Consider the following 24873-nt stretch of genomic DNA (forward strand, 5'->3'; position numbering starts at 1 on the left):
TGGTGGGCCGGGTCATTGGGCTCCCTAAAATATGGTCGAGCGCAGTGATGGCTGGCTCATCCGTCATACTCGTGAACGGGTGCTGCTTGTGGGGACTGGTCTGCTCTAATCACTATGACTGATTTCCTCTTATTAATTGTTTAACCAGTTGGTTATGTATTCAATATTTTTTTCTTTTTGAGTATTTAATTGAATTAGTGCTAATCGGTGGTTTGTATTCACACACTTAAACTTAAATTGTAAGTAAGAATAAATTATTTAAAAGAGCAACACACAAGTTTCTTGCTTGTTCTTCTTGTGATGAGACAGCATTCCCGGTAGTGACTATTCAAAAGTGCTTCAATGTAAGTTTATTTGAATAAATGATTTTCTATTCTCTATTCTATTCTATTCTATAGAAAACACCCAGACCGATACAAACAATCATACTCATGAATACAAATGTTTGTGCCGTGCGAGGAATCACCCGCGACCATCGGACGTAAAGCGGTGTGCTAGACCGCTAGACCACCGAGGTCGTCTTATATAAACTTACTATTGTAGAATAAATAGTACAATTATAGACTGTTACACGGTTACTAAACCTAGTAACTTTGCTATGTCAAATTGTTCGAGAATTGAAATATAATATTTTTTCCATTATTTTAGGTTCCAATCAATCGGATGGTGGATCAATAGCACCCGAGCGTTCCGGCAGCACAGAGTCACAAAATGGCGAGAGGAAATCACAGAAGCCGTCTCGCAAGATATCCAGATTTCTAGTCAGCCCGGTCGTGGACCGGGGGGAGGACGTCCCTGAAGAGAAGCTCGAGACTCAGGAGAAACTCGAGATCAAAGATCAGGTCAACGGCCTCCCAGAACCTGAGGGCCCAGTTATTCCGCAAGAGAGCTATGTTCCTACCCATCATTACACTGCACCCACACAAGTTCCGCAACCCATAGTGTCAGACCACAGACCTGTAGATATAAAACCTGAACCAGAAAGCTCGATTCCTCCCCTCTCAGGAGCTATCACCACAAATATAGCGACAGTCTCACAAATTCCAGTTCAGAATGTGAATCCTGTATTGAATGCGACGTTACAACCGAATTTGAACCTAACTACCCCGCTGCAGATCGCGACGGATACTCCGCTGCTGGGGTTGAGTCAGGTGGGGACCCCGATGGGGATGGGGACGGATTTGGGGCTGGGTTTGGGGTTGGGCGCCCCACTGCATGCCACGTTAACGCCTACGCCGCCCGTCAGCGACTCGCTGCCCAACGCTGAAAATATTCAAAGGATGTTACTGAAGCAAAATATTATAAAGTAAGTAATTATTAGTTTGTGTGTTCATTTATACTGTTTTATTTTTGTTATTAATAATCTTGGACAATTCACACAATATCATCTAGTCCTAAGGTACTAGACAACTGATTCAAATACTTAGAAAATACCCAGATCGATACAATCATACTCATGAATACAAATGTTTGCACCATGCGAGGAATCGAACCTGCAACCATTGGAAGTAAAGTGGTGTGCTAAACCGCTAGACCACCGAGGTCGTCAATTTATATTTCGGATTAACTGTCTGGTTATTGAAAAAACTGATAACAAACCATATTAATTGGAGACATTAGATTCAATATTAAGCGTTTTGCAGGCTTACTTTTTTTAATACTCTTTTTTTATGAAGTATTATTTTTATAGATATTATGTCTATAAAAATAATACATGACAATACAGTTATACTCACCGGCATAACAGCTTGTGTGCGAGAATCGAACCTGGGACTATCAGAAAGTATAGTAGTGAGACAAACTGCTACACTATGAAAATCAGATAAAGGTATTTTATAAAAAAAATATATTTATAGTATAAATCAAACCGTTTTGGAGGAGTTCAATGACAAACACCGTAACAAGAGATTTTTATATATTGTATAGATATATCTGTATTAATATGTTCTACTATATCTGTTTATCCATTTCAGTCAGCAGCAGAATATGTCCGGACCCAACCTATTAGGTTTACTAAACCAACCGCAGTTTCCCCAGCCTGATCTCAGTCTCCATAATTCAATACTCAACAATTCACAACCAGGTGAGTCCTATAAATATACATTTGCATTCAGCTTTCTCGTCCCTTTGTGTTACTGTATGTCCTCAAGTTTTAACATTTGCACCGCCAGAAATATCCTCTGCTGTACCTATAGTCGCCTAGTAGCAAACGCTGTAAGGTGTAAGAAGTGTCATACTTGATATCAGTGGTTCTGTTCATGTATATAGGCTAGAGTTACCAACTACCGGTGCAATCTCAGCTGGTTTTCAATGTAATTGGATTAATGAAAAATATATGATAATAATAATGAAAAATACATGACAACGATAATGAAATGCTAATGAAAAGTATACAATGATGATAAATAAAAATAAAATATCAAGTAGTTAACTATGTCAGGTACGTGAGTGCTTGTGGCGGTTACTGTATGTAAGACATGAGGCGCGTCGAATGCTTGTTTGCCACAGCTTACAATATCTAGCGTATTCTGACATGTGTACTGCACAATTAAACACGCTTGATGTCGCTTTGTGTTACCAACATGTATCTAAAAAGCTGCCTTTACACGTATGCTCTTTTACGCGCGAATAGGATATTAGGCGGGAAAGAATGTGTGTAAATGTAGACAAAGAGAACGAGGAAAGACCACGCGCATCGCCAGTGAGCGCAACCCTCGTCCTTTAATTGTGCGTGCTTTAGCGCCTTTTTTAAAATAATTTTTGCAAAATGGCGGACATCCGACTATGGAGTATAAACATAATTGTAAAGTTATTGATAATTTATAAATCTTAAACGTGTCTCTGGAAAATAAAAACTATGAAATTTTAAAAGAAAGTGTAATGACATCATACGCGCAAACACGCGCGAAAGAGTGAACAAAAAATTGTTAAATGTTACTTTATTCATTTGGTTTATTGACTACTCAAATTGGTACAAAAGATGGACTTAATGCTATAGAATTCTCAACCAGTTAATCTTTCGGATGTGCAGTGATAATGTAATTCTTGACTAGAGCACTCATAGGACATTGCAAATTGAACAAACATATGTTCACAAAAAAAATCTGCAGATTTTGCCAAACTGAAGAGGAAACGCCACTACACATCCTATGTGGTTGAAGCCCACTCTTGCATAAACGTAATATTTCTTTTGGATAGTTTACACTATCTTGAAGAGAGAAAAATCATCGCTCCTAAGAATATCTTTCAATTCCCTGAAGGGTCAAGGTAGTGAATTCTGATAGGTAGTGATTCTGGACGTGCACAATAGATCCATGAAGGTCGCAGTGCTACAGGTCCAAGTACTTGACAATAGCCCAATCAACCCATTAAAAAAAATCCTTGACGATTGCGCGCGCTGGCTCAAATGTGTTAAATCATGTGAAAAAACGTGTCGTGTAAAGGCAGCTAATGTTGAAGCCTGTATTATAACCGTGTTCGCTTCTGTGACCATACGTGTGATGTGACTAACATATGACAGTGGCGGGGATGACGGCCGTGGCGGGTGTGGCGAGCCGCCTGCCGCCACAGTATCCTCAGCAGATCTACTATCAGCCGATGCTTGCCACCGCTAACGATTTTATAGGTAAATTATCAATTATATTCCTATTCGATCTCATTATCAGATGAGAAATATTCGTGTGCCAATACTTGTAATAGTTTTGTTAACACTCGGCATTCTTTCATTAGTTTACGTTTCCACATAACTCGTACGCATTACGACTCCGCGTCGACTGTACGCGTTCAATCCAATCCAATGAACTTACTAATGAGGTACAATTATTACACTTGTATACTCACTAACTAGATAGTACAGGAAATAAATAAATTAAGTAGCCAGTCGTAAAACAGCTTCATTGAAACAAGTGTGTCAGTTGAAAGGGTGATATATATCAGAGAAATTACAGGGACCGGCAAATGGGCTACGGTAATAGATACCAGTTAACCATCAGATGAGCCGTATGCTTGATTGCCACCAATGTGTTACAATATACTTGAGCAAAATTATGTTTTGCATAGAAGGCCGGTTGATGCTTTCATTCTATATATATTGCCATATACTTCGCTTCATACGACTACTGGCTTGTTTAGCTGCTTTTGGATCTATTAATATTAAATATTAATTAAATGTATATATACGCATTTAATTGTTTTATTACTTTGTTTACTGTGTTTCAGTGGAATACACGATATGTGTTCTTGATGTCTATGTCACTAACGCGTTATTGGGGTTTATAGAAAGTTGGCAAAGTTGTACGTGTTAGCGAGGTGATATTACGCCATCAATGGAATATCCTCCTAATATAATAATAATATGCTTTATTTGTCGAATGTGATACGTAACTGATAACGTGTTAACATATATTGTCATAATGGCAAAAGAATCGCAAAAATAATTATCTGCAAAGACAGCTGCCGAATATTGACATTATTGTGTGTGAGACAACTTGACAGATATAGATTCGCTGATACCTATGCACTTTGTGTGTGTAAAACATAATTTTGTTTCAAACATTAAATTTTAATACTAATTTCAGTTATGTTTATTGTAATAAATATTGAAACTGGTGGTTATGTCAATACCTATTATTCAAGTCGGTACATGTTCCGGAGTCAGAAATATTAGAGTATTTTGACATACAAAACTGTAGTAATATATAATAGAATTAATAAATTTATACACATAAATTAAATTATATGCTATATTTAGGTAGGTACATAACATTTAATTTCGTTAGGTATTAATCAATATTATTCAAAGATGTCCTATTAATTTTATTAACAAATAAAAACGTACAATGGCCCAGATGAGTGGCTGATTACGGAGTCCAACTTACATTATATTTAATAAATAAAAAAATAAATGTAGCACTTCTTCCAGTACAACAACAAGCTCTCCAAACGTCGGTGAACCAGTTAGCTAACCAGCAGATGCCGGGGTTCGGACTTGGACTGAGTCTGTCAACCCCACTGCAGACCAGCCTAGCATCAAACCTGGGTCTACAGCAGCAGAACATCAATCTCGCCACACAAAACCTAGCGCTTAATCAGAACTTGATGAGTCAGAATATGGGGCAAAACTTAGGTATGAAATATATCAATTGAATTTTTTTTTCTTAAACGATAATGGAATGGTGCACCTGGAATTGTTTACACTGGCGGGGCACCAGTGGAGAATGATAGGATGAGTATGAAGTCAGGTCAGTTAGCTCATTGTGGTAAATTCACCATAATGATGGTTAAAAATGGTTGGTCCAAAGTAGACAGATCTTATTCTATACATTTAATATCCAACTGTCAAACATACTTAATTACTTGAAATTTTATTATTTTAATATCACATTTATTTCAGGTCTAGCCGGCCAAAACTTAGGATTAGGGGGTCAGAATCTCATAGGTAGTCAGAACCTGGCGTTGAGCGGTCAGAACTTGGGCCTGAGCGGACAGAACCTCGGGCTCATGGGGCAAAACCTCGGGCAACTAGTCGCACATAGGGCTGTGCATCATGCGTTAGCGCGCAGGGCTGTCGATATGGAGATAGCGGGTGAGTTCTAAATTTCTGATCATGTATACTTTGATTTGATATATAATTTGATTTGTATGTGCAGAATCACATTAAAATATCTTTATTAATGTAGATATAATTACCACGAGTTAGAGTAGTAGTTTTGGAGTTTATTTCGGAAAAACATCGTAACGCGCGATTTTTATATACATATTCGTTATCTTTATCTGGTTATTTACCAGCGAGAGACTACAAAGTATTTTGCTTGGATATCTATGTTTCAACCAAGTTTTCCTTTGAATAGCCTTGTGTTGAGATACGAGAGTAAAAGTACAGTATTCTCCATGAATGTTAACGCATAAGGGATGCCACGCATCACAATATATTTAGTCAGGCACATGTTCTTTGCTCATGTGTATACTCGGACCATGCAATAGGAAAAAAATAGATTTTTTTTAATTTAGTGTTGTTGTGTATGAATAAGTGTGTGTATGTCAGGTATGACGAACGCGAACTCTACGGGCTCATCACAGCCGAGCACGCCCAACAAGGCGCAGTCGTACAACGAGTACATGCTCACACTGCAGCACAAACTTGCCTCAATCTCCAACAGTGTGAGTATCAACATATAATTTGTTTAGTTTGGGACTAGATGGCACTGTGTGAATTGTCTTGGGTTATTATTTTCATTATTTAATAACAATAATAACCCAGAACAGTACATACAGCGCCATCTAGTCGCTATGGGTACTAAAAATTATAGAAATATTGATATTATTATTTTGTTTTGATGTTTTTGAGTCCTGAGGTTTCTGCAGTTCCTGTTCACTTTAATTTATCTATTTATTATTTGTTCAAAATACAAAGATTTAGTTTCTGTTCTTCTTTTTATTTCATTAACTTAGTGAATAAACTACATATGGTGAAGGCAACATTATCTGAGTATTTATTTAAGTATTCTTTGGTTTTTCAGGGTCCGGTATCGCCGCAGTCTCCGCTGGAGTACAGCCCTGCATTGTCGCCCACGCAGCGGCCTCTCCACGCGCTACAAGCGCTGCAAGCGCTTCACAAGGTTAGCTCACCCTTAATATCAGTGCTTACTATTATGGTAATTACTAATTTCAATCAAAACATTGAGAGAATATTCTGACAAAACATTGAGAGAATATTCTGACTGGCTCTTAAGAGTTTTTTTTTTTGTAGGGATTGCAAATTGAAGTTCTTAGCTATTTTTTATGGGCGTGGAAGGCCAACCCTTCTAATGGTATTAATAAAGTATTAATGAAAAATTGTAGGCGGACGGTTGCGAGGTCTTGGACGTGGGCGAGGGCAAGCGGTCGGTGGCTCAACACGTGGCGCAACTTGCCGACTTGGACCACGAACTGAGCAAAATCAGTCTACACTACAAACATGATCAGCCCAAGGTACGTGGATAATAATAATTAATTGCGCCTTTCACCTTGTTTTCAATTATCTTGTTAGTTATGAATAATTAAACACTTCTAATAATAATACGTCTTATTACTATATAGTATACTATATACTATACCAATCGAAATTATAAAACATAATAGGTAAGTGTAAACAATAACGAACATAATTGGAAGCCCCGATAGTAAAGTTGTTGCCAGAGCCATAGAGGGAGACCATCCGTTCCCACTTCACACTGATTATGCTTCAGGTTTCTTGTGTGGTTGACAGATGACGTTAACAACAGTAATACTCAATTTGCTAGAAAAAAAAAATCTATTGTGTCATAAAATATTTTCTTTGTAGAAAAAAGCTTTTAAGAATTTATAAATGATAACTAACTGACCCGGCAAACGTTGTTTTGCCTTAAAATAAAAAAAAAAATTAGGGGTGGACTACCCCTAACATTTAGGGGGATGAAAAATAGATGTTGGCCGATTCTCAGACCTACTCAATACGCTCACAAAATTTCATGAGAATTGGTCAAGCCGTTTCGGAGGAGTGTGGGAGCGAAAATTGTGACACGAGAATTTTATATATTAAATGATAATAATGTTTTTGTAGAAAATATCTAACTTAAAATTCATGCCGCTAACAATTTTAGCTGATTGAACAGAGTCAATATTTATTTAAAAGAGCAACACACAAGTTTCTTGCTTATTCTTCTTGTGATGAATCTGAGATTCCGAATGCGTAGCGGTTTTTATGTTGAATAAAAAAACCTTGACTATTCTAAAAAGTAAATTATATTTATTTAATTTGAATAAAGATTATTTCTATTTCTATTTCTAATAATTTATTTACCAATTTCTTCAGAATAACATTGACTATTCAAAAGATGCTTATATTGTTTATTTGAATAAAAATTATTTTCTATTTTCAATCAGTGGTCTACTACACTAGCAATAACAAGCTCTGCTTAGATTGGAACTAGATAGCGCTGTGTGCATTGTCTTGAGATATTATCATTATATTATTTATTAAACTTCTTGAAACAAAGTCAATATTTTAGTTTGTCGGGAGGTATTTAATGCGAGTTCAAACGCGGGCGGAAGGCGTTCGGATTACACAGGTATTCAATTTAGGGTTAGGATTGAAGAGGTCCTGGTGTACGATTTTTTTTTATACTACTATGGTGGCTAACAAGCATAAGGCTGTTATATGTTGTCTGATGGTAAATGGTTACCATAGCCTAAGGACGCCTGTACATACGTAGAACGATAATAATTAATAGTACTATTTTAACTGTTGTAGAATGTCTTCATGGAGCACGCTGCAGATGAACATGACATATTATCTGGCAACATTAGCGGCAACTCTGGCAACGTATACGAAGGTTAGTTATTTTATAGTATTACGGTATTAATAATAGTAATTATGTTAATTTCGCAATTATATTACTATACGTGTATAAAGAAATACTTATATTTTAGATGCATAAAGATTGTATAATTTGATTTTAGTGTGTCTTATTTGGTCTTGATTATATTGTATATTTGTATAAAATTTGTTAAATTTTATAATAAAAGCATAGGAAAAATATATCAATTATGAATTTATTTAAAAAAAATTGTCATCGTAATCAATTTCTAATATGCATTTTATTAATAGTCTAGAAAGTATAATTGACTGTATGCATATTGATTATAAAATATATTGAATTTCATACAATAATAGTAGTGACTCTATATAAATATATACATATTTTAAAATAAATTAGATCGATCGCAGATTCGATGATTTTCTGGAACAGATAGTGACCTATATAGTTGGAGTTGACAGACTTATAGTAGTATTTCTTACGTAATTTATACTAAAAAAAAAGTGTTGCGTGCGTGTACGTGTGCAGATGCGAGCGCGGGCGGGTGCGTGGGTCCCACGGGCGTGTGTTCGGGAGTGGCGGGGGTAGCAGGCGTGGCGGGCGTGGCGGGCGTGGTGGGCGTGGCGGGCGTGGCGGGCGTGGCGGGCCCCGCCGGCAGCTCCCGGTACCACGTGGCGCGCGCCGTGCCCTGCCGCGGGTACGCGCTCTGTCGACTGCTGCACCATCACCACCCCCACAGTACGTATATATAAAATTATAGTCTGTTTTTTAATCTCGGAGACTGAATTGACAGGTGTAAATGTCAAATTTTCAACTAATATTACCACCTATAGCGGGGTTGTGGTGTACATGCGATCGACGTTACGGGCTCCAGTGGAAATTGATAAGATGATCATGAGGTCAAGTCGGTTCGCCCATCGTGACAAATTCAGGAGTTTATCGATATTGTTTCTAGGGGGAACCGCTTGGAGGTCAACCTGACAAAGTACATTACTGCAATAACTGCATATCCACATCACTAACAATCCCCTTTTCACCTCTATTAGGTGTTTATAGTATAAGTATGCCTAGTAGCCTGAAACAAATAAAACGGTTTTGATTACTTTTTACAGCGAAAGACAAAATGGACCAGTTCCGGAGTGAGGCGAGCGAGTCCGTCGAAGCGGTCGAGGGGGAGGGGGACGCGGACGGGGACGGGGAGGGCGAGGGCGAGGGGGGCGACGACGAGGTGTCGTGCGACAACTCGTGGTGGTCGGACGCGGCCGACACCTACGTCATCACGGACGCCACGCGCGCCGCCACCTACCTGCTGACGGACGCGCTCGCCGACCGTGTCGCCACCATCATCGACCCCAGTCGGTCGCCCGTCGCACCCGCGCCTGACGTGAGTCTTTACACCGACACCATACGCCGACATGACGGTGTTTAGCGACATGCTACGCCGACATTTAGGATGTTTTATGCCGACATTACAAATGTTGTCTACATGTTAGAAGTTATCAGTAAATTAAGTCACATGGTTTTTATTAAACATAATATGCGGGTTATGATTTTGTTATATCACTTACTTCGTTTACAGCACGACCAAACCAAGTCCAGTCCCGATCGGCCCGTGGCGGAACAAGAGCGTAGTTACCTGATCGTGGACCCCGCACGTGATATGACCTGTACTGTGATAGATGGCACTCTCGACCTGGACGAGGACCACGCGTTCAGCGCCTTCATTGAAGGGAAGTACTCGGTGAGGGACGCCGATACAAGTCTGCCGGAGGTGAGTAATGATTTTTATTTATGTAGGGCCAGCCAGCCTGTGAAAGATGGCTCCTGCCGTGGCCTTGTGCGTCACTGACGATGTGTGGACCCTGCGCCCCTTTCACTTGTATTTGGAATCGAACAGGGTTATACTTGCTTAGTAATAGTACGAGTGTTTGTCCCTAGGTGCCGTCCGGCGTTACGGGACTTCCCCCTATAAATAAAATGGCTTGTTATATGTGATTAGAATCGAACACTGTTATGTTTTATTCTTTATTGTACTTGGAAATGTAGTAGTAAACTTAATTATATACAAAGTGAGCAAAGGTGGAGTTATCTTTAAAAGAGATAAAGATCCAGTCAACCTAACAGTGTGGTATAGCTAGCAGTGAGTGGGTAACACTCCGCAACAACATTACCGGCTAGCGAGCTCACGGGTGGGCACACGACATGTTTTACCTGAGGACCGCTTGTACACCTGTGGGCATGTTTTAAATTTCAATTTATATACAGTAGTTCATTCACTGGTCCCTCGAAGAGATACTGCATATAGCGGACTTAGTTAATTTAACATAGCCTCACGTAATTAATAATAAAAAAAATGTTTCCTATGTGAGAAATAAGATTTTTCAATTCGGTCTTCAACGTGCTAAAGGCTTAGTGATCCGATCGCAAGATAGATACAGAAATAAAAAAATGTGTGGGCGTGCAGGCAACAGAGAGTACGTCGGCGAGTGAGGAGCTGGCTCGGTGGCGGCACGTGGAGGTGCCGGAGCGCGAGTGGCACGAGGGCGACCGTGTGGAGGCCGCGCCCGCCGCCGGCTGCGGCAGACATGCGCTGCGGCTACACGGGCTCGCAGCTGACCTCGTCGTCGACGAGATACTCACCGACAAAGGTTGGTCACCGCTAACTTCATTCATATTTTTTTAATTTTACTAAGTTTGTGAGTATGGATACTCGTTCACGCAAAAACTACGGATTTTGATGAAACTTTACAGTAATATAGCTTGTACTTCAGAATAACACATAGGCTACCTTCATGCGCGTGCAACCGCGGGCAGAGCTAGTATAGTACAAAATAATTAAACCGCCAGTAACCTTAACAAATATTGCGAATATGTATATCGATTGTAACCTATGTATGTTATAGCTATATAATAAAAAAAAACATATGTAAATTGGGCGAAATATGATGATAAATGTCTAGTAAGTGTGATGCAGGCGAAGTTGTGCGGGTCAGCTAGTATAATAATAATAATTTATGTTACCAAAAAGTTTGTTCAGATCAGAAGAGTGTTCTTGTCTAAATCTGAATACTGTAATTCCCCCTATAACATGGTATATTGGTTCCGTACTGTAGCAGAAATTCCGTATAACACCTTAAGTATAAATTAACGATTAACTTTTTTCACTAAAACAAATCAAATATTAAGACAACTGTATTATGAACGAACTACGTATGTCTTATTAAAATCAAACTAAACTAAGAACCTTTTAAATAAAAATCATTATAAATTTCTCAGTACAGAAATATAATGTGTGAAATCCCCGCGCTATAATATGGGGGAATGCCCGTGTCAAACTGGGGATTGACATCTAGTAATATGATAATGCGTTATAAAAGTACCGCGTTATATATATAGGGAGAATACTGTTTTAATCTAGGCTCTGAATGAGCCGTAGATTGAGAAACTATCTAATCAAATCTGATTACATTATTGATGATGATAATTTATTATAATTAAGATTAAATAGTTCTTATTAACTGTAGTACATTATCGAATTGTATGTGCTCATTATTTATGTAATAATTACATATTAAAGACTTATCTACGTCTACAGTAATTTGCCATCTAATTTTTACTCTTCAGATCATCTGTCTCTCTTCCACTTCCAAATTTCTTCGAATAATATAACCAAACTGTGAAAATTGACATTTATGTTATCTTGCTAATATTATAAACATGGCAGTTTGTGAGTCCATCTAGGATGGATGCATGTTACTCTTTCACGCAAAAACTACTAAATGGATTTTAATGAAACTTTACAATAATGTAGGTTATACATCAGAATAACACATAGGCTATAATTTTCAAGCGGGTCTAACTGAGGGCAATTCTTGTCCCTGACGGCTAGACCCGTCAGGGACGAAAATTATTCATTCAAGTCATTCCATAAATAATTTTCTGTTTTTATTGTCTATGTGAGTCATGAATTTCTAAAATCAACAAACCGAAAAAACTTAATTCCAGTTATCAAGTCATTAGATAAAAATTACGGTTCATCTTGTTTTTGCCGACGTTATCGATAATTTGACATCAATGTTTTTGTACTAAACACGAATGTTTATCTCTTATCGATTATGCTAAATACGTTTCTCACGCGGCACGTGTAACTCACTACTAATCACTACTCAGCAACTATTACACGTGTCGACGTCGTCCTTGAAGGGGCCTAGTCTATCGCGACACAACTTATATTTAGACATAATTTATAATTGATAGGAAATCTGATAGAAATAGAAATACAACTTTGTTCAAATAAACTCACTATAAATACTTTTGAATAATCATATTTTTTTATTTTACCACTCATTGGGAACGCAAACTCAAAGATCAGATCAAAAGAGCAACACACTTGTCTCTTGCTCGTTCTTGTGATACGAGCAAGAGCCTAGTGTGTTGCTCTTTTGAATAAATGTTATTTTATTAAATAAATAAATACACAAGAACAAGCAGGAGGCATGCGATAATCGACATAGAAACCGCTATGCATTTATTCTTTGTGCAATCAGATAATAATAATTTATTTCTGCAAGAACATTATTATCATTTACAAACTTTGCAGTTTTATAATAAGTTTCAAAGAAAGTGTTATCCACATTTGAATTTCTTTTCTAGCAGATTTAGAACAGACTTTATCTTATTGAAAATTTGTACAGGAAATCTATACTTTTTTTTAAATTTATATTTATTTATTCTAATGTTTATAATAATAAGTTTAGTATATTATTAATAATAATAATAATAATAATATCAGGACAATTCACACAGCGCCATCTAGTCCCAAGTTAAGCTAGCTAAAGCTTGTGTTATGGGTACTAGATAACTGATACATAAACACAGATATTTATTTTTTGTAAATACATACATATTATACACAGAAAACACCCAGACCGATACAAACAATCATACTTATGAATACAAATATTTGTGCCGTACGAGGAATCGAACCCGCGACCATCGGTCGTAAAGCGGTGTGCTAGACCGCTAGATCACCGAGGTCGTCAAATAATAATAATAGTTATAACTTTGTCCGCAGAAAAAAAATTGGCCCTTTCACTAATAATACTGCTCACCCCCGGTGAGCATGATAAGCAATAATCCTTATTTTTTCCTCTATTGGACATTACTGATAAATGTGATATGATTCATAGATAATATAGAGATATCACATTTATCTTGAATAATGGTGGTAGTGATGTCAACCATTAATTCTTACTTCCTTTAATTGTTATCTGGGCTTCCTTTATTATGGGGCACAGTTAATAATTGCATTGCATAACACACACAAATAATAATTGCATTTAATAATGTCTAGTAAGACAAATCCAATATTGTGTAGGTACTAAGCACTGTCGTGTCTAAACTGTGTCACCCCACCTTACATTCCTAATGTCATTTAGTATATAAGATCAATATTTTTATGTACATATTGTCAGTCTATTATCATCTGTAATATACATCGTCTCTATCAACAGCATCGTATCATTTACCCGCAACATTTATCAACATTCTTTAATTAATGTACCTTCATGACTATTATCACAGATGGAGTAGCCAGAAGGACATAGGTAGGCGTAGACGTGATATAAAAATACGTAACGTGGTCGAGTGTCATGGTATAGTTGTAAAAACTCGTTAGCTACCGTTATTTAACCAAATTTATGGTTGCTACTAAAAACGCGGTTATTAACGGTTAGTTATCCGACTGCGATAAATAATTGAACAATTTATTTTAAAGAGCAACACAAACAAGTGTTTGTCCATTCTTCTTGTGATAAGTTCGTATTTCGAATGTAAAATAAAAAAAAATTATGACTATTCAAAGGTGCTTTATATGTTTATTTAAATAAAGATTATATCTGTTTCTATTGAAAATTGTATCATTATTAAGTAATTTTTTTGTTGATCTTTATCTTCTATATATTTATAGATGTTAACACGACTGTAAATAGTATTTACACGAACATTAAATATTAAATATTACTAATCAATGATATCATCATATTTACTAATTTTTATATTATTTATTTAATTTAAGCTACATGGCTAATATTATAAATACCTTGTAGACTAACATACATATGAAATAATAATAAAATATAATTTGTCTACGTTGTCACGGCACTGACGACAGCAATCTCTAATGTAGGTCTATTAAAGCTTGTTAGGATAAGTGAAATCTATCGTCAGTTCATAATGTAGTTTGAGCTGAAAACTAAAAAGAAACTGCTATAATTTTTTTCAATTGAGATTGCACATAATTATGATCAGGTATATTAAAGCTTATTTTTTTCTATTGAGAGGGGCTATGGGCTATTACAAGTTGTTATAATTTTATAGCACTTAAAATCTATTGTGCCAGCCCTGTTTCATTCGTTACCTGGGCCTGTAAGGGAAAAGAATTGCAGAATATTCCTGCGAGCGATTGTTCTTATCTTTTCAGTATAAAGTGTGTTTCCAATAACAATATTTATTTATTTAAAAGAGATATATAAATTAAATTTATTAAACGTTGTATACATATTTTGTTCATAATATTGTTTTTTTCTTAATATTCAATTTAAACCCCCTTTATCGAGAAAAGTTAAATGTGAATAATTTATAGGTAACATCCCGGTTATACCGGAATACCCCGAATGCATTTTCCGCGGGACCAATCTATCGTGTTATAGGGGGGGATTTACTGAATATATTTTTTTAATTTGATTATAATAATGGTTGATAAGTATGTATTATAATAAAGTATCAGCAGATTTGATTAGATAGTTTTTTTGTAATCTATAGCTCATTCAGAGTCTAGATTAATACAGTAATCCCCCTATATAACTTACTTACTGTACGGTACTTTTATAACTCATTTTCGTATTTCAATTCGATATCAATCCCCCGTATAACAAGGGCATTCCCCCATATTATAAGGAGGGGATTTTCCGCGTAATATTTTTGTACTGTGAAATTTATAATAACTATACAAGATGATGAAATTTATAATAACGATATAAGAACTGTACAAGTTCATATGAATAAGTTTTTTTATTTAATATGTTCTTAGTTTAGTTTGGTTTTAATAAAACACATATTTCGTTCATAATATAGTTTTTTTCTTAATATTCGATTTAAATAAAGTAAAGTGTGAAAAGTTAAACGCGAATAATTTGTACGTAACGCGTTATACGGGAATACTCCTACAACGTATCGCATGCCTAATCCTTGGTAATCTTTGTATATTTAGAACAATATTTATTTAAAAGACCAACAAGCAACTGGCGTTTTGGTCTTTTAATTAAATATTGTAGTGATTTTAAGTAAATTGTGTAGAATAAAAAAAATGTGACTATTCAGTGCTTATATTATACTATATATTCAAATAAACATTATATTTTCTTTTTATTTCCAATCTACCGTGTTATAGGAGGATTAGTGTATATATATATTATTGTATTAATGGTTGGTATGTTTGTTTCAGTCGTGTGCCGGCAGGTGGTGCTGGTGTCGCTGCGGCCGTCGCCGGCGCAGTTATGACATGTCTAGCGATTCACTTTGTACCTTATATTTATTGTACGCTGTAACATATATTATATCATTACTCGTAAATAAAATATTCATATGTGATATCTAGACTTGGTTGTTTTATTTTGTTACGGTTTTTTTTATGGATGACAATGGAATGGTGCACCCACTTAAACTAACGGTATACGCTGGCTGGGCACCAGTGGAGGATGATAAGACGAGCATGAGGTCATATCAGTTAGCCCATTGTGACAAATTCACCAACAGTTTATCGCAATGGTTTCCAGGGGGAACCGCGCGGAGGACAATCTGACAGGATACATTGCTAGCAATAAAATCACTAATCCACAGTACTAACAATTCCCTTTCCCCCCATTTTGTTATGGTTGCAAAGATCATGATTGGCAGATATGGCGGTGCCGACGTGACATCTGTTGCATCTACGGTCTTGGTAATCTAGCGGTTTAGCTTTCCGAAGATCGCGGGTTCGATTCCTCGCACGGTGCAAACATTTGTATTCATGAATATGATCGTTTGTATCGGTCTGGGTATTTTCTATGTATATTATGTATGTATTTACAGAAAAAAATATATATCTTAGTATTTATACGAGTTGTTTAGTACCCAAAAATACAAGATCTGTGAGACTAGATGGCGCTGAGTTAATTGTCCAGGGTTATTATTATTTATAGGTACCATAAAGATTGTTGCCTGAATGTGTCGCTTCACGCATCAGAAACACTCTCGGGCTGCTACTGAAAATCAGTATTTTTGTTGAGTAAATTGTTCACTGAGTAGCCTAACCCTTTCGTATCCCTATGGCATCAATTTCTTTTTATGTTTTAATTTTACGTGTAAGTTAAAGTGTGTTTTTTTCTTATGTATAATTTTCTTCACGTATATATTTGTTTATAGCATTTTGTAATATTTTGATACGAATGAAGATTTTATCTATCTATCTATGTAATATAAAAACATAATATAACCAAAACAATAACATCACATGTATACGAGTAATGATTAAAATACGTACCTTGATATAACGTAAAAATATATAAATAAATATGCTGTGACTACTGTTATCTCAGGTGGGGTAATCAAAGGAATATTCGACATAATGGCGAGCGCTATCGTTAATAATTACCGCATTTTTTTTCTTCGACGACGTATAACAGCTCTGGTACTCTTTGTTTAAGATGTAAAAGTAAATGTAAGCAATATTTTGAGTATGATGATTGTGAAAACAAATACACAGTATAGCATATAGCAATACCCCGAAATGCACCGTTAGGTTGCCGGCCAGGTAACGCTAGTTTCCGGACACAGCAATGTACGTCCGGTATCTATTAATAGACAAATCTGCCAAATTGGCGCACCACGTTGGGCTCCAATATGGCAGGGCTAGCTCGAGTTGCTAGGTCGAGTTTCCGGACACACAGCAACGAACGTCCGGTATCTATTAATAGACATCCGTGCTTACTTGGCGTCCCACGATGGGCGCCAATATGGCAGGGCTAGCTCGAGTTTTCGGACACAGCAACGTATGTCCGGTATCTATTAATAGACAACCCCGCCATATTGGTGCCCACTAGGAGTTCGAACTTCGGCTCAGGCCGTCGTAATTTTGATCTTCGTTTGAATAGGACAGGAGATCGACCGGAGGGGATCATGTGCTTTTTAAACTAAACTAAAATCTTCTCAGGTAAACTGATTTTAAAGTTTAGTGCGAATCTGCCCCATTTTCCCCCTTATTGGCAGATTATAGATTTATTAAAATTGTATGCTTATCTAAATAATAAATATCTTGATAAACTGGTAGACAGTCAGTTGTAATTATGATGTGGCGTGGTACAATACTATTTCTTGCGACCGTGCTTTGCTGTAAGTTTACATAATTTTCTATAAACGTATCTATTCGAATTCGGAAAACTAAAGTGAAGTTTCAAAGTCAAGTAAATGTGCGTTGCATGCTACATCATATTAAGTTGTGTAACAACAAACGTTTAGTGATTTTTTTTTAATTAAGACCGGCTTCCGTTTAAATTGAGAGCGTGTGATCGAAAGATTGCAAATATTTTAGATAAAAATCTAAGGTAGTCTACCTTAGATATTTACCAACTAAAAACTCCTCTAAAAAAGCTACTTTTTATAAAATCATTTGCGTGGGTACCTCAGTCTCACCTATTTAGAATTTAGACTTTAGGTGACTGAGGTGGTATTTAGAATTTAGGTTGACGACCTCTAAAACTCATTTAAAACTCATTTGCGTGGGTACCTCATTCTCACCTATTTCAGCTGCTAAACATTTTGCGTTTTAAGATGTGATGGCGGAATCTCGACTACCATTACGAGCTTGGTCGTCTAACTGTCAACACTAGGCTTCCAAGCTATATCCAAACTCTATTCAATGCCTGATGAAGCCTCGTTAAGAGGCGAAACACGTGTAGCAATAGGTGTGTAAATTCAATAACGGTCGGAATTTGATCATCTTTAGAGAAACTCGTAACGGTAGTCAAGTCCGCATATAGTAGTTGTGATCTCACCCATGCTAATTGTACCGGAATTAAACAAAATATTATAAATCCATTAAATAGTGAAATGTTTTCCGCAAAATAACACTTAAGTCTATTTATAATAATGATCAAAATTATTTAACATGACTAATGCATAAATAAACGAAATTACTACCTATAGCACAAGCAAAGGAGGCGTTCTGGATTCAGTTTAAGAATCCTCGACCAGGTGATGAAGCTGTGAACTCATTATACCAAAGGATAATTAAAGGGGATGACACAACTATAGAGGAACATCCTTACGCTGTCCAGGTAAATAATATTCCACTTTTTGGCGCACCGTGAAACTGTCTCGTTTGGGCCGCTTTAGGGATTAAATGGTTAATGGTAGGCATCCTGCCTACCGTATAAGAATTTTCGTACACCTACGAGATTTTTGACTTTTTCATCCTCGTAAGTAGTGTATACCTTGGATGAAAAAGTTCCCGAGATTTTGTTTTACCGAAATCAGTCAAACACGATGATGTATGGGTTTGGATAGCCAAAATACGAGAAATTTTTACTTTTTAGTTCATGGTTAAATGTTTTAAGGTTACAACCCTGGCCAGTGTATATAAACTACTAGATAACTGATACAATAACATAGATATAACTTTTTTTCGGAAGTACTAATATTATAGTATATGTATATAGAAAACATCCAGACCGACACTAACAATCGTATTCATGAATACAAATATTTGTGTCGTGCAAGGAATCGCACCCGCGACCATCGGAAGTAAGGCGGTGTGCTAAACCGCAAGACCTCAGAGGTCGTCAAAAATTGTTTTTCATTTTTATGTAACTAGAATAGCATTACAAATACCTGCAAAAGTTCGATTGAACTCTGAGTGTTTTTGAACTCTGTGTGTCTTTGTTTAGTTATAGCATATAAATAAGGCAAAGGTATACCCTCCTCTGCCTTATCTCATATATATAATTCTCGTGTCACAGTTTTCGTTCCCATACTCCTCCGAAACGGCTTGACCGATTCTCATGAAATTTTGTAAGCGTATTGAGTAGGTCTGAGAATCGGCCAACATCTATTTTTCATCCCCCTAAATGTTAGGGGTAGTCCACCCCAAATTTTTTTTTTTATTTTAAGGCAAAACAACGTTTGCCGGGACAGCTAGTTTATATATAAGTAGTGAGTACTGATATATCTTATTAATATTATAAACACGAAAGTTTGTGAATATACTCTTTCACGCAAAAACTACAGAACGTATTTTGATGAAACTTTACAGTAATATAGCTAATACATCAGAATAATATATAGCTTATAATTTTGACAAGGGTGAAACCGCGGAAGCAGCTAGTATAGTATATATATATATATATAAAAACAGTATAACAATTTATTTATTTGAAGGAAACATTTATTTATTTTTTAACAAACGTTATTCCTAAAAATAAACAAGAGACGGCGGTACGTACGTCCTCTGGCACGTTGTGTTGTGTTTAAATATACCCAGCGAATATCAATTCTATTTGCACCACACCATCGAGTGTTGGCAATGCCTCTGGCTACCCTATCTGAGATAAAAGTCATGATATAGTTTCTTTATTATTACAGATATTTAAGGATTCTGATCTTGTATGTGGAGGATCTCTTATCAGCATGAGGCATGTTCTATCTGCGGCGCATTGCTTTATGAAGGGGTGAGTTCATAAACATAGTGCATATATTTGTCCCGTTTACAAAACTAGCGACAAGAAATTAGCTCTAATCACTAATTATATACATCTATTTCTGAAGTCTTATTAATATTACAAACGCGAAAGTTTGTAATTATTGATAGATGTTTGTTACACTTTCACGAAACCGCAAGACCGCCAGGGTTGTCAACAATTGTTTTTCATTTTTATATAACTAGAATAGCATTACAAATACCTGCAAAAAATATCTAAGTATTCGTATCATTTGTCTAGTACCCATAACATAAGCTCTGCTTAGTTTGGGAGTATATTTAATTTTTGATATTATTATATACATATTTTTTGAAGTATTCTTATTAATAATAATAATAATAATAATAATACTTCAGGATATTATTATTATTATTAAAAGTAAGTTTTCTATCTTGTTTTTCAGGAACAATGCTGTGAGTCCTAGTCATTTCACCATTATAGCCGGATCTGAATATTTCAACAGAGGTAATTCTTAAAACCATTCAGTTACAGTAACTTGTTTATAAGTCAATATTTTCTTATTTATCTTTAGAATCTGTATAGAATAATAATAATAACTCAGGACAACTTACATAGCATCATCTAGTCCCAAGCTAAGCAGAACTTGTGTTATGGGTATTAGTACCCATTTTTATTTTGTATGTATTTAAAAACTGATAGAAATACTTAAATACATACGTAATATACATAGAAAATACACGGAAACATACAATCATATTCATTAAATGCAATAAATAATATATACAAATATAATATATTTCTTATTAATTTTAAATACGTTTTCAAATATTATTAATTTATTTTTCTAACTAAAATAATGGATGGTATTGCATGCTTTATTTTTTTTTATTTATTGAGTACCATTTATCTATGGATGGATTTCGCACCCCACGTGCCTGGGGTATTTAGGCGCAATACATTTTATTTAATTATCAGAAGGAAGTCAACAGTATGGAATAATAAAATGTCAAGAATGATATGGTTAAACACGGGCGCGTATGCAAATGTAAAGTACATGAGAGATGTGAGTGATGTGCTCGCTTAACATCATCATCCGACTAACTTGCTGGACTTTATTTTTTAAAATGTATTGACTACCTTAAGTCTTGAGTAAGCAGATAATATTAATCCAAAATAAAATATGTTTCAGGCGGTACAGAGGTGTCTGTGTCGATGATTGTAATCCACGACAGTTACGACCCATCAACGGAAGATTGCGACATCGCCGTGGTGGTTCTAAGTTCGATTCTCATTCAGAGTGACCAAATCAAGTCTATCGACATTCCAAAGCAGGGATATAGTCTACCGGAAAACACCAGCGTCACTTTCGCAGGATGGGGTTGGACTAATGTAAGTTTTTTATAATATAAAAAGGTACTAAACAGTAATCATCAGGAACAACAATGCATAAGAGCTGATGACTCTACTAAACTCTACGGGCTACGGATGAACTACGGTAGTCATTTTTTCTGGTAATAATACTGTAAGGGACTTTTTTTTTATGGATGATAATGGAATGATGCCCCCGCCTGTGCTAACGGTATACGTTGGCGGGGCACCAGAGGAGGATGTTAAGATGAGTCAGGTCAGTTAGCCCATCGTGACAAATTAAGCAGCAATTTATCATGATGGTTTCCAGGGGGAACCGCATGGAGGTCAACCTGACATGGTACATTGCTAGCAATAAGATCATTAGTTCACATTACTAACAATCCCCTTTCCCCCCACTGTAGGGGACTTACCACTCATCCGAAGGTGAGTGGTTCGTCGAAGGTAGGCGCAGTCTTCGCGCCCACACTCGGAAAGTTTCCTTAATACAACAGCTACCTGCTAATAAAAGTCTCGTCAAAATCGGTGTGAGATTAGCCGGAACAAACAGCCCGACAGACAGACAAAAATTGTAAAAAGTGGTTTTTTGGTGCCTTTCACGTACGCTCTTTCACGCGTGAATCGGCTTTCACACAGAAGAATGTGTATGTAAATGTAAAAAAAGGGAACGAGAAAAACTTCGCGCGCTGTCAGTTAGCGCATTTTCGCGTACTTGAATCGTGCGTGCGCCTTTTTGTAATAATTTTCATTACAAATTGTCTGATACGACGTGCATGCAGGTCGTCAGTAGGCATCTACTGCAAACATTGTGGATGCACTATAAGCGCTGCAAACGTAACAACATTCTGAAAACATTATTGTATTGAACACGCAGAGCGCTGTATGCCTGCTGTGTATAGTTAACCCACAAACTGCTCGTGTAGGAAGATTGATAAGCTTTAAATAATGATATTTTTACTTCGGTCAAACAAAGAGCGAACCTGCTACACAACATATTACCTCCTTACAGTGTCAAGTCATCGGTAATAATATTATATTCTAAATATATCTATTAATAAGCACATTATACAATATAATCGGTGGAATTATAGTATTTTTACCACCTATATAACGTCCGTCTATGTAACCGCCAGCATGCATGCTGCTAAGTTCAGCGATCAGGCTATCAATGTACACATTAAAAAGTGTGGGTGAGGATATCCCACCTTGTTTCACCGCACACTCCAGTTTGTACTCATCAGAGATACAATCCACCCATTTAATAATGTTAATTTTGTTACAATACCAAACGTGATATGGCCACATTTCAAATAGACCATCATAACTGGGAAAAGCTCGTAACCAATAAAATAGATTGGCGCAGATGTGTAATGGAGGGTCGAAAAGTTTACGATGATGCCTGGTTTCAAAGACTTGTTGACAAGAGACGGAAGTGCCATCTAGGCGGCTCAGTACCGCCTACTTCCAATAATTTCTCTTGACGAGCCTGTAGTAGGCTATGTCGCTCTCGTATGGGTTTACATACAGCCACGAAAAGAGCTGTTCACGGACCATCAGATCGTCTATAACAGACGTATTGACCTATATATATCGGTACTTAAATATCGTAATAAGTTCTCAGGAAATATTTTGTCTCTGAAGCTTCTCCCACAAGATCTCACAGGCTTCAGTCTTCACGGAGCGACCTCACCGTTCTGAGGATTTGTTTTCGTTGTGTGTCCAAAAAAATTCTCCGCATTTAGTCTCTCATCTGGGCCGTTGTGTGTGTAGAGCCAGGTTACTAAAGTAGCCAGCCAAGCTACTCCTAGAAGCGCAGAAGTCTCCTGATGTCTTCACAGGCTTCACGGAGCGACCACAAGATCTCATGAGACACGATATCAAAAGCTTTAGATAAACCCAAACAACAGGCTATTACAGATGTTTTTCGGTCTAAGTAATACCTGACATTGTGCTTAATACAGTATATTTTACTATTTCAGGCGTCTGCATACTCACCATCCAATATACTCCAAGCGGTGACAGTACCAACGGTAAATAGAACAATATGTGCGAAACACTACGCGGAGAAGAACCTATCGAACGGCCAGCCCTCGGTGGTCACAGATAACATGTTCTGCGCAGGTCTACTCAATGTCGGTGGTCAGTTTTTTTTTATCTTAAACCTAAAAAATGAAAACCTACTATCCCTGCGAATATATTACTTTTTGACGAAGTCAAAAGCTTTACGACCGAGTGTCGCGTGTTCGATTCCTCGCACGGCACAAACATTTGTATCCATGAGTATGATTGTTTGTATCGGTCTGGGTGTTTTCTATGTATAATATGTATGTATTTACAAAAAAAAAATCTATGTATATGTATCAGTTATCTAGTACCCATTACACAAGCTCTAGCTAGCTTAACTTGGGCTAGATGGCGCTGTGTGAATTGTCCTGAGATTATTTATTTATTTATTTAATGTAAAAAAGGATTATAAGAGGTCGAAAGGGGAGATGAATGGTTGTATAGAAGTACCGTCGATAGGAGATTGAAACTTTCTGTTTTGGTTTAAATTATTAAATATTATTATTCAATGAATTATGCAATCCACTATTATTAATAAAATAATAGCAGAAATATTAAAAGTTTCTCACTTATTCAGGTCTCATTCAACCAGATTTCACTGTGATTCACATTCACAGGTAAAGACTCATGCCAGGGCGACAGTGGTGGGCCCACGGTTTTCAATTCGACTCTAGTGGGGATCATATCGTGGGGGTATAACTGCTCATACCCCGGTTTCCCGAGCGTGAATGTTAAAGTTTCCGTTTTCAGTACATGGATCAAAGAAACCGTAAGTAAACCATATATTTTAATGTATGTAAATTATTTGACCTCGGTGGTCTAGCGGTTTAGCACACCGCTGTACTTCCGATAGTCGCGGGTTCAATGCATTGCATTGCATGCATTGCATGCATGATGCATGCATAATGCAAATATTTGTATTAATGAGTATGATTGTTTGTATCGGCCTGAGTGTTTTCTATGTATATTATGCATGTATTTACAAAAAGAAGTTTCTAAGTATATCTAGCAGTATAGTACCCATAACACAAGTTCTGTTTACCGTAGGACCAGATGGCGCTGTGTTAATTTTTCCGGTTTATGTATTTATTTATTATTTCTATATTCTGTATGTTTTGAACCGGGTACAATACAGCAATACACTACCCTAGTTTTTGTGCTTAAAAACAGCGCTGCAGCGATAAAACCACTAGCGTATTAGCTAGCGGTTTTATCGCGGCTTATGCTGAGCACGGACCTATTCGGTGGATGTTTTGGAATACACACACACACTCGTAACTTGTTCATATACTAAAAACAATATGGTAAATGCAGTTCATCACAACCAAGGAGTTCTACTTTGATTAATTCGA

The 24873-nt window shown here is 36.6% G+C and overlaps 2 protein-coding genes across 7 annotated transcripts in view; both read left to right on the plus strand.

Annotated features, from left to right (window-relative positions):
• Positions 1–15981, plus strand: part of LOC131843147 (serine/threonine-protein kinase WNK1) — a 59087-nt gene extending 43106 nt beyond the window's left edge. For 3 of the 6 annotated variants that reach the window (XM_059191751.1, XM_059191753.1, XM_059191752.1), the window contains exons 23-36: positions 649–1306; positions 1974–2083; positions 3521–3625; positions 4910–5125; positions 5393–5584; positions 6044–6159; positions 6519–6617; positions 6841–6969; positions 8270–8351; positions 8865–9074; positions 9449–9720; positions 9916–10107; positions 10801–10984; positions 15841–15981. In XM_059191751.1, the coding sequence (XP_059047734.1) occupies positions 649–1306; positions 1974–2083; positions 3521–3625; positions 4910–5125; positions 5393–5584; positions 6044–6159; positions 6519–6617; positions 6841–6969; positions 8270–8351; positions 8865–9074; positions 9449–9720; positions 9916–10107; positions 10801–10984; positions 15841–15896 (2621 nt within the window). In that variant the 3' untranslated portion in view covers positions 15897–15981. The remainder of the gene's footprint in view (positions 1–648; positions 1307–1973; positions 2084–3520; positions 3626–4909; positions 5126–5392; positions 5585–6043; positions 6160–6518; positions 6618–6840; positions 6970–8269; positions 8352–8864; positions 9075–9448; positions 9721–9915; positions 10108–10800; positions 10985–15840) is intronic. The other 3 variants (XM_059191754.1, XM_059191755.1, XM_059191756.1) reach the window with 3 other exon arrangements.
• A 2310-nt stretch (positions 15982–18291) lies between these two features.
• LOC131843134 (trypsin-1-like) lies at positions 18292–24273 on the plus strand. Its single transcript, XM_059191736.1, has 7 exons — positions 18292–18337; positions 18579–18709; positions 20013–20098; positions 20532–20593; positions 21279–21478; positions 23437–23589; positions 24139–24273. Exons 1-7 carry the CDS (start codon positions 18292–18294, stop codon positions 24193–24195), a joined length of 735 nt encoding a protein of 244 aa, XP_059047719.1. The 3' UTR covers positions 24196–24273.
• The last annotated feature ends 600 nt before the right edge of the window (positions 24274–24873 follow it).

The sequence above is a fragment of the Achroia grisella genome, unplaced genomic scaffold (assembly GCF_030625045.1).
Source record: "Achroia grisella isolate CSIRO2021 unplaced genomic scaffold, CSIRO_AGI_Agris_v1 utg2786, whole genome shotgun sequence".
Taxonomy (NCBI): domain Eukaryota; kingdom Metazoa; phylum Arthropoda; class Insecta; order Lepidoptera; family Pyralidae; genus Achroia; species Achroia grisella.